This window comes from Phoenix dactylifera, chromosome 11 (assembly GCF_009389715.1).
Source record: "Phoenix dactylifera cultivar Barhee BC4 chromosome 11, palm_55x_up_171113_PBpolish2nd_filt_p, whole genome shotgun sequence".
NCBI lineage: Eukaryota > Viridiplantae > Streptophyta > Magnoliopsida > Arecales > Arecaceae > Phoenix > Phoenix dactylifera.
In genome coordinates, this window is record NC_052402.1 from 11,284,999 (window position 1) to 11,303,913 (window position 18,915).

Sequence of the window (18,915 nt, forward strand, 5' to 3'; positions counted from 1 at the left end):
ACTATACCAAAACCAAGAGGTCAGAATCTAGTACATAACTTTCTTCAATCATGCTACTGTAAAGGCCATAGAGTGTTGCATAGATGGAATCCTTTTGCTGGTGGCAGGAGTCACCAGATAAAAACATGTGCTTTTGGTTCCTTATCTCAATCCAGCTGCATCCAGGTTCCTTTAGAAGCCTTTTTTCCTTCATTACTGCTCTCAAATTTGCCACATCTTCCCACAATCTGGCTGCTGCAAAAGTCTCAGCTAGTGCAATATAAGCAGAAGAATTATTTGGTTCCAAATGAAAGAATTGATCTGCTGCTCTTCTACCAATCACAGTATCTCCATATATTTTGCAAGCTCCAAGCAATGCTCCCCAAACAGCCGCATCCGGTTCTATTGGCATGTTTACGATAATAGATTCAGCATCTTTAAGATGGCCAGCTCGGCCAAGAAGATCTACCATACAAGCATAGTGCTCCTTGGTAGGACTGATACTATGTTCTTTCTCCATAGCATAAAAGAATTGCTGACCTTTCACAACCTCTCCCAAATAACTGCAAGCTGTGAGTAAGCTTATAAATGTGACATGATTTGGCTGAACTCCTGAATTTTGCATTTTCTCATAGAAATCTAGGACTTCACTTCCTCGTCCATTCTGTGAATATCCTGTTAACAAGGCATTCCAAGATATCATGTCAGGGTTGGTCATGGTGTGAAAGATCATTTCTGCTTCATTAAGAGCTCCACATTTCCCATATACAGTAATTAATGCATTCCCCACTCCTAAATCTGTTATTAACCCTCTTTTGATAGCTCTGCAATGGATTGCTCTGGCCTGTTCCAGAGCACCAATGGCGGCACAGGCACTTAGAGCACAATTATAAGAGAACTGGTCAGGTTTCAACTCTGATTGCTCCATCTCATAAAAGAATGATAGTGCATCCAGGTTGGTCATCCCAGTTACAGTGTTGGTTTCGATGTGTTTGCTATTCTGAAGGTAGCCAAACATCATGGTGTTCCAAGATATCAGGTTCTTCTGTGGCATCTGATCAAAAACATTTCGAGCTTCAGCTACATCATTATTAGAAGTATAAGCAGCCACAATTGCTGTGCACGAGATCACATCATACTGAGGCATCGTGTCAAAGACTAAACGGGCATATCCAACATTTCCTTGCTCGCCATACATAGTGATCAAAGAATTTCCTATTGAAATATTTGACTGTAAGCCCACTTTCATCACATATCCATGAAATTTTTTGCCACTTCTCGTAAATTTAGAACTTGAGCACCCACTAAGGAGGATTGTAAGGGTGAAGCAGTTTGGTCTCACATCATCCTTGATCATATCAATAAAAAGACCAAATGCTCTATCTAGCATCCCATTCTGCACATAGCCAGCAATCATAACATTCCAAGAGATCACATTTCTCTCCAACAATCCACTAAAAATCCTCTCAGCCTCCTCAATTTTCCCATTCTGAGCATATCCTGCCACCAAGATGGACCGCGACACTACGTTATGCTCTGAAATCTCATTAAAAACTCTCTGAACATCTAAAAGCTCACCACATTTGACGTACATATCCATTAATGTACATCTGATATCGACATTCTTTATCCATGCCAATTTCACTAGGCAACAATGAACACCCTGACCAGTCTCCAATAAGTGCTGGCTTGCACATGCCTTCAAAACTGCAAGAAATGTCGGCTTATTAGGAGCCTCGCCTTGTTCCCTCATTTTATAGAACAAGTCCAGGGCCATCTCATCATATCCTTCACTCTGATATGCACTGATCATTGAGTTCCAAGAAACCGTGTTTCTGCATGGCATCTTATTGAACGAATCCATGGCCTTCTCCAAACTACCACTCATTGCAAAGCCCGAAACCATGACCGTCCACGTATAAACATCTCTCTCTGGCATGCAGCTAAAAACCATCTCAGCATCACCCACACTTTTGCACTTGAAATAAAGATTGATCAGGGAATTATTCACCGCAACGTCTACGGCCAGATTCTTTTTCACTATGAGATTATGTATTTGTTTTCCTTCATCCAATGCATTGAGGTTGGCAGAGATGGAAAGCATACGTGAGAGCGTGAACTCATCTGGATCAAAACCGGATGTCTGGAACTTCCTGAAAAGTTGCAGACCGTCTGAGTCACAGCCATTAAGGGCGTACCCAGCAATCATGGCATTCAAACAATCAGGGGTCCGTTGGTTTTTGATGCCATCAAAGACCTCCCGTGCTTTGGCAACTTGACCTGCTCTACAGAGTGCAGTAATCACGGCCCTCGCGGTGGACGGGTTTGTGTGGGGCATTTCATCGAGAAGGTCTACGGCGTTGGCCGGAGCAAAGTCTGAATGCTGGAGCAAGCGCCGAGGGAGGTCTTGACGAGGTTGGAGTGGAGTGTGCTGATGCCTTCAAGCAGCAGAGCTTGAACTGATGACTCCGAGGTTACTCCATGCTTCATCACTATTGTAGGTGGGCACGTTATGCCCAAGATTGTTGTCGCGAAAAGAATGTTAGCTTTGTAGTGGTTGACCCTGACAGCTGGAATGTCGGCTGACTCCACACAAGTCAAGAGGTTGACCTACCCAGATCAACAGGACGAACGGATTTCCGAGATTTGAGATCTGGGGTCATTTGATCTAGCTCGACACATGTACTCTACCTGCTTACGCAACCATAGCACAAGGCTTCACCATTTAACCTTATCGTTGCTATATAATTAATTAGAGACTACAATTCGGAATAAAATAAGGATAATGTATTGACAAAAATATTAGACCATAAATAAATTATCATATCTCATTTAAGTTGGCCATCTTGTTTCTTGGATTCCGTACCTTAGGCTTTTATATTTGTTACAGTGATATGCCCGGTTTTGATATTTCAGAAAAATAAATCTCGATCGAATCTATATATATTTGAGTCGGATGAGCCGACCTGGTTGACCTGCATGGATCTAAAATGTTTGTCCTGATTGTTGATGTTTGAGATGCTTTATGAATTTTTCTCATGCAACTCTCTTTCACAAGTGGTGCACAAGCCCCACATCAAGCAAACACTTCCTTTGTGCTCCCCTTTCCTGCAATTTTTAATAATAGTTTCTATACTCTTGCATCTAGATCTCCTACCTGGTGCAGCTATAGATGAATCATAGGCAACTAATGACTTGTAACTTTAAATAACAAGGAGGACATTGATTGAAGGGAAAAGTAAGTAATCGACTTTGGGGATTTCAATATGAAGTTGTTGTGATTGGATTAGGATATTTAAGTAGAGAAAGAAACTACTTTAGGGATTTTCTGCACAAATTAGTTTTATGTTGTATGCCAACTTGGAAGAATAAATAGACATCAATGTGGCCACTGCTCACAATCAATAGTCTTGATTGACTAAGTTGTTTTATGAAACACCTTTTCATCTCTCAAATAAATTTTGATCTCCAGGTAAATTAGCAGTGATCGTTTAACTAGTAATTTTACCTGCAGAGACATTCTATCAAGTTTTGTATGAAAGAGAGAAGAATTAATGAAGGCTTATAAATTTGGAAAGCACGCAGCTATAGCACAAGTTTTGCAAAAGAAACCCTTTAGGATCAGGAAAGAAGGACATGAGATTATAGGCTGGCTTATTGTCCTAGACAATTCATTGCATCACTTGGAATAAAAATATGTTCAAATGCTGTATTATTTCAGAAGATGAAACAAAAAATTATAATTACAGAAAGGAGAAGTCTTGAATTGCAACTAATCCTATTTGATCATTGTACACAGATGCTTAAATTTATATTACACAATGGATCTCAATTCTAAGCAGCAGACTACATCTCAAAAAATTTCTAAGCAGCAAAGCCCCCACTATACCATACTTCTCATACATAACATCCTTTTCTAATTCCAATACTTCCATTCCATTGACAGTTTCCAACACTTTCACCATGTTGCTAAAAGAATGCACTGACAGAAGAACAAAAGAGTTTGAGCCAATGCTAGAGCTAAAATAGTTCATGAGCACATGAAAACAAGCCCTTGGGACCTTGGCTCTCCACTAGGTAATTGATACTAACTCTTTCTGGCTGGTACTTGGACAGTTATATGGTCAGTGGGTCTGATCTGCTCATCACCTAGGATCACTCCCTGCTTCATCATATAATCCCTCCTGTCTTGGAAAAGATAGATGAAAGCAATGATCACAATCTCTGCAGTGAAGAGAACAGTCCACAACCTTACACTTCTGGAGGTCCTCTCATGGTAGGTGTGCAGGCCAATGTAAATGTTTATGATCCCCAAAATAGGAATTCCAATTCCAAGTAGCCAATGCACAAAGTACCATATGCTCCTTAGTTTCACTCCCCTGAGAAAAAATAAAACAAGAAATGAACACTCAATGTTAGCTCTTGATGAAAAGAGCATTAAAAAAGAGCAAGCAATACACACATCTTCTTCTTTTAATGCATAAAAATGTGTTACATGCCTGCGAGGCCTGAGAAAGCCAATCAAAGGTTGAATCCATATCAATGCATGAAGTGCCAACCCTGTCCTCTGATGAGTGTTACTGAAGGAATTCTCAAAGTTCATTATAGCCAGAACTGCCCCAGCAGTAGCAAGCAGGGTAGCTATCATCTGTCAACTCAAAATGAAAGAAAATATGGTAATGTGTGTGGAAGGTTGCATGGCAAAATGTTATGAGGAGACTTAGTGGAGTAAAATCATGCTTGTTTTTTTAAAAATGCCCTTCAAATCACCAATAACAGGTTACCAAGTACAAAACCTAGTACTTCTGATGTTGCTGGTTGCTCAAAAAGTACGAGGGTGGAAGCAAAATATGTAAATGGCCAGAAAGAGACAAGAGACCACCATCCAATAGATAAATTAAATACAGTTCTGTGCACTGCAAATGCTGTGGATGATGTAACATGTGATAGAGCTTACCTGCACAATGACATGGGAGTAGAAGAGAACCTTGAGCTTTTTGCCACATTCAACTCTGTTTGATATCCTAATTATGATTATCCCAATAGGCATCAAGAAACCAATGGAAGCCCAGAGAAGGAATGCGTGGAGTGTGATTTGAAATGAGAGTTCAGGAGTCAGCTGCAGATAGCATCACAAAGAAGTCAAAACAGAGGGCTTTTCAAATTATGTATCTACAGTGTACACCAACACATAACTCAGTTAACATGACAAAGAGAAAAGGTTAGGCTACATTACCCAATTCCCACCTCAACCAACAAGAGAAAGATAAGAGGGAAAGGAACAATTCTAATTCAAGTTTAATAGTTATCACTTTCAGGCAATTTGTAATCAGACCTAAATTAGAAAATTCAGCAAATGACCATGGAGATGTAATCCTTTTAAAAGTTCCTTGCGCTGCTAAATTTCAAACAATTACAAAGTCTGAAGCAGAATGAACTACCTTCAGTTGGTTTTGTTGTCTGGTCTTGTGGCTTTGACTTGGTTTATGGGGGTCTCGGGATGAATTCACCAATGGTGTGAGAAGAATAAGAATCAGAAGGCTTGCTAATCCCAAGAAAACTCCTCTTTCCAAAGCGAGCATTCTTTCAAGCTGGAGAAGCTTTCTTTCCACACAAAAAGAGAACCAAAAAATATCGAAAAGAAAAAGAGAACTAAAACTCAAAACTCAAGTGCAGTTACTGCCTGTACTACTCCTCAGCCTTGTTGGAGTCTAAGCAACCTAAATTCTATACAATGACCAAGCAAAACAATAACCTCTTCCAATACTACAGATCGCTCGGAATATATTTATTAGAGCTATTCCTCGAGCTTAACCCAGTGCAGCAAGCAAAGCCTTTCCTATATTTTCTTCCTCTGGTCTCAGTAGCAAACCAATGTGCATTTGAAGATCAATAAAAAGCAGACAGATGATACGTACCCCCTGAAAAAAAAAAAGAAGAAATCCCTCCCTTCCAAAGTATGCTCGGATCACAGTAGTAACCTTTCAAGCATATAAACAATGCCGAAACAGACACTTGAATTCCTTCACCACCTCTCCACAAGCAACTATATTATGTGAAGAATCCCAAGCTAGCTTGAAGGCCAATAAAGGAATCCCAAAAGCAACCAACCTGCCGAGGGAAACCTCTAAATAGACTAGAGGCCTTGGATGGTTTGGCTGTGAATAGATTTTAAATATATTAAGAATCTCTACGTGGGGACTGGAATGCGAGGCTTTAGCTCCAGCTTTCTCAACTTTTTGGTATGATGGTGAGGTTTGTGGAGTAGCAGGGAGCACAAAGAAAAGGTGGCCATACTTTCAAACAGTAATACATTTGTAAACAAGTGGAACGTGGTCGGTGGGGTGCAGGGAGATGGAATTGTGCTCTGTTATCCTCCGGTATTTCCCCACCAGGGCCACAATAAGAAGCAGTGCTCCTTTTAGACAATCTTTTTAAATAGTTACCGTACAAGAGACCAAGGTCTTGGTGATGTCATGATTTCATCTAGGCTTTGCAATAACTGGTTGGGTTGGATAACAAGAATGCATCTAAGGAACTCCTGAGATCAAGCCATTAGAGGAGAATCCATGTGCCATACTCCCCCACAGTCCTTTGTGGGGAGCGCCTAAGAAGTAATCGCCGCTTTTCAAAGATTGCTATCAAAGTCGGCGTATCTACGACAATTGACCACGCTGAGAGGTTGGTGGGGACTTTTAGTTGTGACTTAGGTCAAAATTATAAACCAGGTTAGATGGAGTATAAGTCCTTGTTCAGCATGGTGCCAATTCGAGAACCCATGTTGATAGAAACCTGGGCCCCAACTAAGGATAATGATCTATCCCAATATTAGATTTTAATTGGCTGCTAATTTTGATAATGAGTTTTACGTAGATGCTTTCGATGCATGAACATGGATGGAAAAGTCTAAATGCACATTTGCGTTACCATATAGAAATCCAGAGTTATGGTCATAGACTCTATCATGCATGTAGTGTTCAATTTTCTTTGGAGATTAATGCACCTAGATTCACTTATTTGCAGGTCTTAAGAGCATGTTATATTTTGCTTGGTTCATGATTTTAGTGAATCAAAAGCAGAAAATTATTTAGCCTTCGACCGTTGTGAATTTGTGATCGCTTTTTATCTGCTAGAAATGAATCCAATAAAGTATGCTTATGAGATACAAAATAAGTCTAATTGTATGATACGGTGGGTTAGCTAAATCAATCGAATCCACTAAATGGGACCGGCCGAATTTGATCGGAGACACAAATGTTCGTTAGAATTCTATATCATTGATACTTTACAACCTTCTCCTTTTCCTTGTAGCTTTTAAAATCATTGTATCGGCCACAATTGTTACTTTGTTTATAAAAGACTAATTATAACTTAGGAAGAAGTTAACAATGGCCATCTGGTACAGCTAAACTCTCTTACATGATAATATAATTTAACATGACAAAGGATGGCAGGATAAAAAAAAGGGAGTTTTGTTAGTCAGTGCAGGATTTGCCCATAGGGCCTCACTAACATACTCATTAGACTTTGGACCACCCACATAATCTAGAAGCCTAATGATGCCAAAGTGACAAAGCAAGCTACAAATCCACCTCATCACTCTAAGACAAAGGCCCCACTAAACCTTTATCCATGTTGTGGTTGACACTTCACATCAAAAAACAAGAGATTTCACATGCTTTACTTTGACCGTATGACCATGACCCTCAAAGGAACAAAACCATGGGCTGATGTAATTGGTTTTCTTCTCCTATCAATAGGTTAAGATGGTGAGAATAACGAATTTGATTATGAAATCGAGACCTTTTGCCCATTATCCATTATGGGCTCATGACAGATGGGAGAGTTCATTTAAAGCATAATCATGGATGAGGTTTCTTTCTTAACCTAACTGGGGGCAAGATTAAAGGATCGCATGTGGGTCTCCCAAAATGAATTATTGGGGCAAAGGGAATTCTATTAATTGTGGTCTTGCAACATCCATGTTCTTATGGTCCTGAACTTTGCTCTTCGTTGGGAAAAACATGGGGGTCGTATCTTGTTTTTTTTATTTTATTAATGAAAGTTTTGCCACCTAGCTGAGGCATCCCTTTGTGGGGAGAATGTTTTGTCAACTTGGTTGTCCCTTTTCAATAATGGGGATTTCAGGAACAAAATCTTTTAGGAGGCATTGACATTTAACATATATTTATGAATACATATACTCAATTGGGATGCAAGTTGTTAGAATAAAGGGATTGCTAAGATAAGACCTATCATTGATATTGTACTTTACATCTTACAAAGAATATAACCAAAGATAATTTTTAACTGCTACTTAATGCTACACCAAATTTCAGCAAAATTAGATTGTATTACTATGTAAAAAAGTTTTTCTCATCTCTCTTTAAAAAAAAAAGGGCATTTCAGGTATATGTTGTATCAATTTTGTAAGTAGCCTTTGATGGAGCATCTTTAACGTTATTTTTCATCCTTCGGTGACTCTTTTCAAGAAACACTATTACTAAACGCTTGAACAATTTAAAGCCATGCTACAAAATTCTTTCTAGTAAGAGACATGAGAAAAGATGATAAGGATAAGAGTAAATTATAAAAAAATTTCTGAAATTTACATTTGTTACATTTGCATCCAATAATTTGTAAAATATATACTTACATCTAGTTAAATTAACGGCATTAATGAAACCTTTTACCCCATATGAAAAATCAAAACCATCTTTAAATAGAAAAGAGGATACATATCTTATATCATTTAAAATTATTTTAATCATTTTTTATTTTTTTTGATATGACATTTGGGTTCCATTTAAAGTAATGAGTTAGCTAACATTTATTAAGTAATGGATCCAAATAAATTTCAGAAGGATAAGCATAAATTTTTCTAACTATTGTATGTAAGTATAATTTACTTCTAATCTCAGAAGAATTTTTGTAATATACCCTAGAATCAAAAGGTTGTGGAGTGGATCAAAATAGAATGAATATTGCAGTTTGCATGTAAAAAACATCACTCAAAATTTTAGATAAATAATTTATTTGAGATGCAACCCCAACTAAAATTTGATATTAAGGAGAATGACAAAAAAAAATCCATTTTTAATACTTGAAATTTCCTTAGTGTTCCCTTGAAGCGCAGTTTCTCTTTTTTCTAGTCAATGTTATAAAAAACCTTTTTAATTTTGACTTTGCTCATTCGAGCTTGTCTTTTAACTATTAATTGGACCACATCCGCTGAAACCCAAGCAATTATACGCTGGTGCCCAGCAACAAAGGAACAAAAATGCTTCTTTTTGCAAGTCTAAAGATGCTGCTGGCCATGAGAGAGGTTCTGCCCACAACGTTTTGTTTGGTAGCCCTTCTTTTTAGGTGGCAATGGAGCTACCGTATTACTTTGGTGGTTTGAGTGCTTATTAGAAGGTCCAGAGAAAAATAAATGATTCACTAGGAGATTTTCTCAGCCCATCCAACCCAAATTTTTTTAAAAAAATCCAAAATAAGGTTATAGGTTCTTTTTCTTTCATTTATTTAACAATGAAACTGATTAAATCCCTCTATTTATACTGCTCTTACAAAATCCAAGCTGAATTTTTCTTCTAGTTGAAAGAAAAAATAATCATAAAAACAACTAAAATACTTCAGAACTATGTAATGATTTTTATATCAACTTTATCTCCAATCGCTGTCATCCGATTTGAGGATTAAAAAACTTTACTTTCACTAGCCTATTTAAAGATCCAAACATCATTATATGGCCCCAACTGCTGCGTGCATAGAACCCTTTAGGGATGGACACAGCATTGTAGATGATGAAAAGTTCTCTACATTGCTTTTTTTAAAAAAATGCTTCTCAATCAAACACGGTGGGAGAAAGTTCTACCCTCCGTAAGTTTTGATGCGCAATTCAGCTTCTTTTGTAGCAGATTTTGCTCCCAAACTCTATCTAAACCTACCCGACACGACAAGAATAATCCACAGCAGATCTGATGATCGAAACTAAAACCACGTTTTACAGGCCCAAAGATGGCCCGAGAAATCACAAGCACACCAAAAAGTAGTTTGCCATGGGCTACCATACCCCTTTGGTCACCGACAGGTCTTTTAGTAGCGGCCAAAGTCATGGAGATCAAAGAAGCTGCCTTAATGCGTCTAAAGATGCACCACAACTTGGTGTTCCTTCCTTATTTCAGATGCTCACGGGCCATTCTTTGTCCGTAGGGGAGAGAGAGAAAAAAAAATTTCAATAAAGAAAAAGAGTTTCTCTATTGGGTAGAGGAAGGGGGGAATGTAGCTTTAGAGGATTCCTCCACGAGGGTTGCTGCAACCACTTTGATAGCATCATCTTTCTCACGGGAGCATGAGAAAGATGATGCTATCAAAGTGGTTGCAGCAACCCTCGTGGAGGAATCCTCTAAAGCTACATTCCCCCCTTCCTCTACCCAATAGAGAAAAAGAAAGCTACAACTCCTCTCTTCTTTGCTGCATTTCTTGTATTAGATAACTGGTATCTTATTCAGAATTTGAACTATATATAATTGAATCCAACAAATGACTCCTATATTATCTCTAACAAGCCATGGGATTTTATGGAAGCCAAATTATTTATATTATTTAGCCTTGCTTATAGCTAATCAATAATTTGCAAGAACAGATGCTGTAGACAAACATAAGAATGATTGGATTTAACAGAAGTTGACTCTAAAATCTAAAGGACTATCATGGTGAAGCCCGAATCAGCATTATATGTATGACAATACGTCAGCTGTTTCATATCTTCAAGAAAAAGCCAACAGAAAGAGACAGCTAAATACAACAGAACATGCAGAATACTCTAGTCAAAGGAGAAAACCTGCATCTTGCATCCATGCCCATTACAATGGCTTTATCAATTGAGCCATTAGAGAATGGCTTCGCAGTACTGCTAAGCTGCAATGGGTTCTGCCACATATTTTATTTACCATTTCACTTTGCTATAATTAAAAGAAAGAAAAAAAATCTTAAAAGAACATGCTTACTGATCTATTGTATTGTTCTACATTCTACGTGTATTGGGACTGTTCCGTCATCATCATCAATCCTAGCTATGAACCAGCTTACCTTCAAATCACAAAAGTAGAGTTTTGGAGTTGCACCAACTATGTCACTAGAATTGCATGCGAATGACCTTTAACAGAAACAGGGAGCGGATGACTGTGGTACAATTTGATGCTGATAAGTGATGTTCTAGCAGAATACGAGCAAAACTGCAATGCTGAAAACAGCTACAACACCAAACCTTCAAGATATTATTCTCACATTTCATTATCAATGATGTTTTTAATCATTTCAGATGGGACAAGCCCCTCAGTTCGAATAGCATCCTTGTTTGGATCTGGGCTGATAAAATACAATGTTGGTAGTCCACGAACCTGTGATGGTTTATATTTTCAAAAACAAAGGGCAGAAAATAGTGAGACGATGTTAAGATTCAACAGTCTCTGGAATGTAAAATCTCAGCTATTATTTTCACAGTTCATTGTTGAATACCTGCATATCTCGTGAAAATTCATATTCATCATCAGTGTCCACCTTGACAAACAGTGCATTGCTCTCATACTCCACAGCAAGCTGCAAAGTAGTTGCTGTCGATATCAGCCCATAAGAATTTTATTACTATTGCATTACCTATAAAATTGTGTTCCTCGGATTAGAAGCAAAATTGCCAAAACCATGCTTAATATAGCGAAATGAGTTAGATCCATGCCCCTTTTAATATTCAATAAAATGGTTTACAAATTGTTATGTTAGACTTAATAATTTTCCAACAGAAGTGCTAAATGCAAACACATAATGATGATGGCATGGTGACTTTTTGGTAATGAAGTGTCAAGGAGTGTCATGGAATGTTCCAAGTGTCCAACACATTAAAAGACCCAAAATTTGCTTTGTCCAGTAAATTGATAGAAATGCAGCACCAACAGAAAGCTTTTTCTCCAAAAAAGTTCCAGCAGCCAGCTAGTCAAGATACTATTAGACTTTGTGCGCATAATGCAGAGAACTGGATATCATGAAAAAAAAATATTAAAACCATCAGAGAAATGGCTGGCATGGTTTACAGCAGATGTTAATAGAACACCTATCAGCATGCAGTCAGAACTGAATGACAGCTCCAGAAAGCTTGGTGAGGAGGAAAACATGATACCAAATGAAAACAACAGATCCAAAATTGATATTCCTACAGATGCAGAATGCTAAAATGTCATAGATAGGGAACTCTCTAAAGTTTCACAAATGCAGTGTATTTGCTAAAAAGAACTCCACAAATACTGGCATATGCTTGCACGTTCATGAGCAAGCTAACACATTTGCAAACCTGTTCACCTGAAGAACATAGATAATTGGTATAATATTTACTCATTCGAAAGAGTTGCAGGAAAAATGGTTCATCAAAAGTGGCATTATGCATCTCTGCTTTTTGAGTAAGCATTACGCATCTCATTATGGGCATAATCAGCATGCAGCAGTTGTTTTTATATTTTACTATTGAACCTTTCCTAAATCATAGAGAAATTGTTCCTAGGAACTGCAAAGCTTGCATTAGTAGCAGTGGGGGCCAAATGCATGTGAAAATAGGAAAGAGGTGTTTGAGAGAAAGGTAGAAAGCAGATATACTGCATAATTGTCTTAGCAAAGCAATATGGTGGTTAAATTTTAACGAACACAGTAGCTGACTGAAACAAGACAAGACAATACAAGACAATACGAGTTATAAATTGAGTAAAATTAATGCTGGTGGATTAAAGATGTGGATAAGATGCGTGAGCAGGAGCAAGAGTGAGATAACACTCACAGCAAATGCAAAATCTTCAATAAGATACTAATTTAGGGGTGTCCATGTGTGGGATCGGGTCTAGGCCCAAAACAAGCCAAGATTATAAGCCTCAAGCCCAAAGCCTGGCCTGAAGGTACCAGGCCTCAGCCCAATCTGACTCGGTATATTTTTGGGCTGGACGGCACTCAAAACAGGCCCATATTCATTTTTTCTGCCAAAACCCCAGCCTGAGCCAGGCTAAAATTAACCAGACTTCCTAAAAATTGGTTGAATTGGGCTTTTGGCTTATAAAATGTTTAGCCTGATCTCTGTTTTTTCAAGGTCAGATCTTCAGGCCACTCAGACTGGCCCGACCATTAACAGCCTATCCTAATTATATGTTTGTGGATGGATGATCGATATATTTTTCACTGTGAATTTTTCCCTGTAAAGGATTCAGCTTGGTTTACCCCGTCAACTAAAATCCTTGTCAATCAACAACAACTAAAACTTTTAGCGCCCATATGTTTCAACCACTAATGATCGACCAGTAGCAGGATTACAAAGAAATAAAGGACCATGAAAGTTCTTGCTTTCTACTTGCTACAGCCATGGAGAGGAGATGGGACAGCAATTGGACAACTCCTCTCAGCTGTAAGATTCGTGTTGCTCACGCTCTCCACTTTGAGTGAAAGAACAAGAAGCAGCATATATTAAATGGAACAACATATTGTTGCAAGACTACAGTTTGCCTCTTCTCTTACAGCAGAATCAACATTGAATCATCCTCCACGGAGTAAAGGTGGCTCACCATGAGACAATCATTCCGTAATTTTTATACCACCCTGCAAGTGTTTTGGAAATCCATGTAGATTCCTTAAGAAAAGAGTTCGCCATCTATGAATTTCTTTTTCCCCAATGTAAAGGATTCCCTCTGCACATAGAAGTAGTTGATTAGATTCCTTTTATTTTTTTGGTGAGCGAAGGACCATCTTCTAATATTGCTTCGAGTGAAAGTTCTGCAGTCGCTAGAGTTTGTTTTAAACAAGTTATGGTGTCTAGTGTCTTCCTATACGAAGCTTCATGGGAATCAGTCCTTTGATTTTTTTGTCAGTTAAAAGGGTTAGTGTCTTCCATATTTCTGTTCTCAGTTCTTGGTGCCAAGGACTTCAATTACTATTCATGGGAACCACTATTTTGCAACCATCTATTCACACTACAGATGTTCAGCCACATATTTTCAAAACAGAAGGAATTTTATCTCTCTGACTTTTAAGTAACATGCAGGAGTCATGATACATGAGTAGAAATACGTTAAGAGATTGTGGAGGACAGTGAGTGGGAAAAAATTTTCCAAACTCAGAGACAAGCTTTGGCTTACTGGCCAACAAGAAGAACTGGAACATGGTTGTGCATATATCCTCAATGAATCCTCAAAGTGACAAATGGTAGAGAGCTTCAGAGCATGCATCAGCACCTTTCAAAAAGTAAGATGAATTGATTTAAAAGAGAGCATGCAGTTCCCAATTTTCTATCCGGAGGTTCTACATGTGTTGCTTGATATAATACAGACATTGCATTTGTTTCTCTTTCATGAATCCTTTTCATGACTTAATATATATCTTGGTCAGTGAATGATTTTTCTTTGGTGTTCCAAAAAACAGATAACTTAAGGCACTTAACATAGAGGGAAGAAGTTCATCAGGTAATATTTCCAAAAGAGTTCCAAATGGATCCACCGATTCACCAATCAATGGAAGTTCTAAATTGCTTAGCCCACATAAGATACAAGAGTGTCTATAATTACTATAAGTAGTACTTTTTGGAGTAGTTAATATGTTCTAATGACAAAAGTCAAAATTTTGTAATGGCAATTGGAATGACATTTTCTCCTAGTTTTGTATTATTATGTATACAACTTATCCAATGGTAAATTTTAGAAATTGATCTATAACCATTCAAACATATTAGATTTTTGAAATATTATTAATTTATTAATGACCTAGCAATATTATGAACCAATATCTTTAACTCAAATCAAATTTTCTTCAAAATTATTTTTCTATTAAGAAGCTAAAAGAATAAATTAAAATGTCATGGCTGGTTTTATGTTATGAGACCGGAGTTGCATCTGACTGACTGTTAGATTTGATAAGTAAGTGTTCATTTCATCCTAAGTAACTTGCAGAATTTCAGAATGACTTCAAATTAATTATACTAGACTTACCTAATGGTTTCTTGTCTTTGGATTCCTGTTCCTCTACATTGTTTTATGAATAAATGTCCTTACTCGAACAATACCTACGATGTGCATCAAACAATGTACCGAGCAAAAGTCTCTTGGAAGTGTTGCACCCCTGCACCATTTCCAAACTGCAACTGCTTACAAGCTCTTTCAATTTGACCAAGATATTATCTGAAGTCAGACGCTGAGATATCATGCTTCTTCACAATGCAAAGAAAGCCCCTCTTATTCAGAAAAAATCTGCTTGCAATTAGGATAGAAGCATCCAAATTCCCCAGCTATAAACACATTCAAGGACACTTATTCAGATAATGCATCCCTTAACCACAACCAAGGAGACAGAGTAGCTTCCAATGATTCCAATCTTTCATTTGAAATATAGCATTCATCATGAAGTTTGACAAAAATCTCAAACTTGCCTCCAAAGCAACTGCTCTAATCCATCAATTCATACCAAACTTCACATCCTTTCATTGTTCGCATTCGAAAAAACTTTTTCTAATAATCTATCAAATGAAACTTTCTTTCATCTGGATGGTATTCTTACCATCCTTCATCTCATAAAACTGGAAAAGGAAAAAGGCAGTCTGATTTAACTCTGTGCCTATAGAGGGTCAATCCTTTGGCAAAGACATACAAAGAAAAGCGAAAGCACTGGTAAATTAAATAATCTATGCTCCAGAGCACAACATCTTAAAAGAACTGAAAACGGAGGAAGAAGAAGGGGAGATTAAGGGGAGAATAGATGTACCATTTCGAGCTCCTGGGCCATTATAATGCAGGGCCCGCACCATGCAGCATAGAAATCCACGATGAGCGGGACGTTCCTCTCGCTATTCACCAAATCCTGCACCTCCTTCGCCGACACCTTCTTCTACTCCCCCCACCCCCAAAACCCAAAGAAAAAGCAGTAAGAAAAAGAAGTAAGAATGGTAAACGGAGATCAGAAAGGAGATGGGTATAGAGAGATACCACAAGATAATCTTCTCTGATGTACTTGGCCGAGGGGGATTTGGAAACCAACCTTCTAATGCTGCTGCTGCTCTTCCGGCTAAGGGAACTCCAAGAAGAGAGAGGTTTGGCGGTGGAGAGGCCGAAGAATGGGCTTCGAGGTGTCGAGAGAAAGGAGCTCGGAAGGCCCCGAAGGGACGAGAAGGCGAAGGAGGTCGAGCTCTGGAGAACCGCGGCCATCCCTTCGTTAGAAGAACGCAGCGGAGTGGAACCGAAGCAAATGGATTTATGTGCGTCTCTGAATCTTATCTTCCTGACTTCCGGAATTACTTCGCAGGAGTGGTAGCCGAAAAATAAATGGGTCGGGTCGAGTGGGCTACAGTTGCAAATAAATGGGTCGGGTCGGAGCCCACTCGACCCGACCCGACTCGTGGAGGCCCGGTGGAGATCGGAGATTGGATCGTCAAACCAAGGTTGGGCCAACCTGGATGTAGAAATCATTGATAAACTTGTGCACCACCTCTTAGCTGGTCAATGAGGGTATAAATAGAAATGCAATGATTATTTCACTATTGTTAACCATGGAACCCAAACCAACTTGAAGGAAGGTAATCTCAAAGCAAATATCATCGCATGTATTGTTAAGTATGTTTTGAGGAACGGCAGATTGGATAGCTCTCTATGTTGCTCGTCATGGTGGCTCAGTACCCACTTATTTTCGGGAGATTATTTTAGCCCCGATGCGAGTGGTTGTATTTAGTCTAAGATTTAACAAAAAAAGAAGAAGGTATTATCTTTCATCCATAGAAGATTATGTTGAGAAAATTAACTGAGTATGTAAAATAAATAAATAAGTGAGTATGTAAAGATTATAGTGGCTCAACTTGACCTCTTACTTGAGGCCATCACTCCCTTATCTACCACTAATGTTGCGCTGGAAGGAACTACTTTAGTATTGTGAGATGGCTTAACCTATCTTGCTTCTTGTGCATTGTACCCGTCTCATCTTGCCATTTTGATTTTGTATATAGGTAAATGGAATAAGTTTTACAACAAAACAATTACAAGGACTTATTATTAAATCACTTCTTTTAAGAACTTATTATTATGGAGCATTACAAATGAAATTGCAAATAAAGCATTTTTGAATGAAGCAAAAGATTCTTTGAAGATCTGCGGATATGTAAATTAAACCACTTCCTCTCTTACCTCAATTTTCACTTGCATTATTGTTTATATAATTACATCATTCATTTATTAATTCTCTAGTTTTTTATCTAATTAGTAGACTATAAACCTTTTGCGGAAGCATGTATTGATGCTGATGAGAAAGCAGCAGCTCTCAAATACAGTCAAAACTTATAGAGCCGTAGGAAAGTTCTGGTATTGACTTTTACAATGAATTTTTGTGTTTCTTATTACCATGCCTCTGTTAACTTGCTTTGTAGATCTTAATTCAGTACTCGAGCATCCAGTGCCGTCACAAATTTAAACAAGATATGTTTTGCCACCATTCCAAGTTTTAGTTAATGGCTTTAATTTAGTCTTATTTCAATTTATTTGTTTTCCTTTAAACCAGGCCTGTGCACCAATTGGCATGGCCAAGGAAAGCTGCAGATGGTGCTTCACAGGCTATGGACAGTGAACTGTTTGGTTGGCTGAAACTAACTTGAGCACAAAATGCTGCTGCTGCATCGATATTGACACTTAGCAGGGCTGGTTATCATTTCAAGCATGGCAGTGCATGAAATAGTAGTCAATCTCTATTTTATGTATCATCCCTCCTTTTCTCTGTTTTTGGATCATATTTGGCCCTTCGTTTTTTCACCAATGGCGGTAGTATTCTGCTGGCTTTTGAAGGAATTGCAACTGTAAATCATGTTTATAATGGCTGAAAATTTATATTTATAACATGCGTAACCTGAGCAATTGGCATCGGAGAAGGAGATATATAAGAAAGGTTTTTTGTTTTAAAATTTATATCCATCCTGCAGGCTCCAGCAGTTGAGAAAAGTTGGTCACTGACATTGGCCATGTCCCTTTTTTACTGCACCACTTGGTCTCCCAGCTACACATAATCTACCATTTGTCTCATGAGAGGAACTTCCTTGACCTGTTTTCTTGAATTGAAGACTGCTACTCGAATTTTGTTCCCTTTCATTTGGTTAGCACTGGTACTCCTACTTGCCTTGAAGAATTTTAACCATGCAGGAAGTGCAGTTTATTGTTGTCATTGTATTAATGTCATCGTAGCTCAAAGGTAGGTGTCTTATTCTACCAAAAAACAGCTGGTGACTTACTAAAGAGGTGAAGTCTCAGGTTGGGACACCAGAAGTGCTGATTGGCAGTGAGGTTAGCTCTGGCAGGAGATAATGAAATGTATCAAGAATTGATGCAAGATATCTTTGCAGAGATGATGGTATGACCCATAAAGTGTGTCGTATCACAATCACTGATCAGGAGCAGATACAAGCCGATCACGATCGTCTTGTGTTCTGTGGACTTGAGCACAAATAAAGAATTTAGGATGGTTTTGCCAACTTGAGTGTGTGAGCTGGATGAATCAAATGAAGCATGAGGGAGTGAAACTGGTGGATGATTTCCATTGCAAATCAGTTCTACCATGACTGGAATCCTGTACTAAATTGGTAGATTATACCCTGGAAGAAATTTCAATGTAAGCTTTTGGTCTGCTATCTATGTTGCTGATATGAGACCATCCACCTACTTGCAAGATCACACATGGCCTGATGGGAAGTCGTTGGTGGGTAACCCTCATGGTGAATACAGTGATTGCATAGTGTTTTTTTTTACTGAAATGTAGCCTTGGCAAACCTTAAACATGATTATAGTACGCTTCTCTCTTCCCTTAATTGTGACCGAGTGTTTGCATTCATTGTCAGATATCGACTTTTAACCTCTTATCATATCATACCTGCAGAATTTAAAAAGT

The 18,915-nt window shown here is 38.3% G+C and overlaps 3 protein-coding genes across 3 annotated transcripts; all 3 read right to left on the bottom strand.

Moving 5' to 3' along the window:
• Window position 1: 1 nt before the first annotated feature.
• LOC113463111 (pentatricopeptide repeat-containing protein At2g13600-like) lies at window positions 2-2,317 on the bottom strand. Its single transcript, XM_026807015.2, has one exon. It carries the CDS (start codon window positions 2,315-2,317, stop codon window positions 2-4), a length of 2,316 nt encoding a protein of 771 aa, XP_026662816.2.
• Window positions 2,318-3,674: 1,357 nt separating this feature from the next.
• Window positions 3,675-6,121, bottom strand: LOC113463109 (cytochrome b561 domain-containing protein At2g30890-like). Its single transcript, XM_039131598.1, has 4 exons — window positions 5,421-6,121; window positions 4,937-5,098; window positions 4,479-4,627; window positions 3,675-4,358 (listed from the first exon to the last, which is right to left on the bottom strand). The coding sequence occupies exons 1-4, from the start codon at window positions 5,559-5,561 to the stop codon at window positions 4,067-4,069; spliced, it is 744 nt and encodes a 247-aa protein (XP_038987526.1). The 5' UTR covers window positions 5,562-6,121; the 3' UTR covers window positions 3,675-4,066.
• A 4,695-nt stretch (window positions 6,122-10,816) lies between these two features.
• On the bottom strand, window positions 10,817-16,286 carry LOC103713224 (thioredoxin-like protein CITRX, chloroplastic). Its single transcript, XM_008800076.3, has 4 exons — window positions 15,984-16,286; window positions 15,763-15,885; window positions 11,503-11,583; window positions 10,817-11,384 (listed from the first exon to the last, which is right to left on the bottom strand). Exons 1-4 carry the CDS (start codon window positions 16,200-16,202, stop codon window positions 11,268-11,270), a joined length of 540 nt encoding a protein of 179 aa, XP_008798298.2. The 5' UTR covers window positions 16,203-16,286; the 3' UTR covers window positions 10,817-11,267.
• Window positions 16,287-18,915: the final 2,629 nt, after the last annotated feature.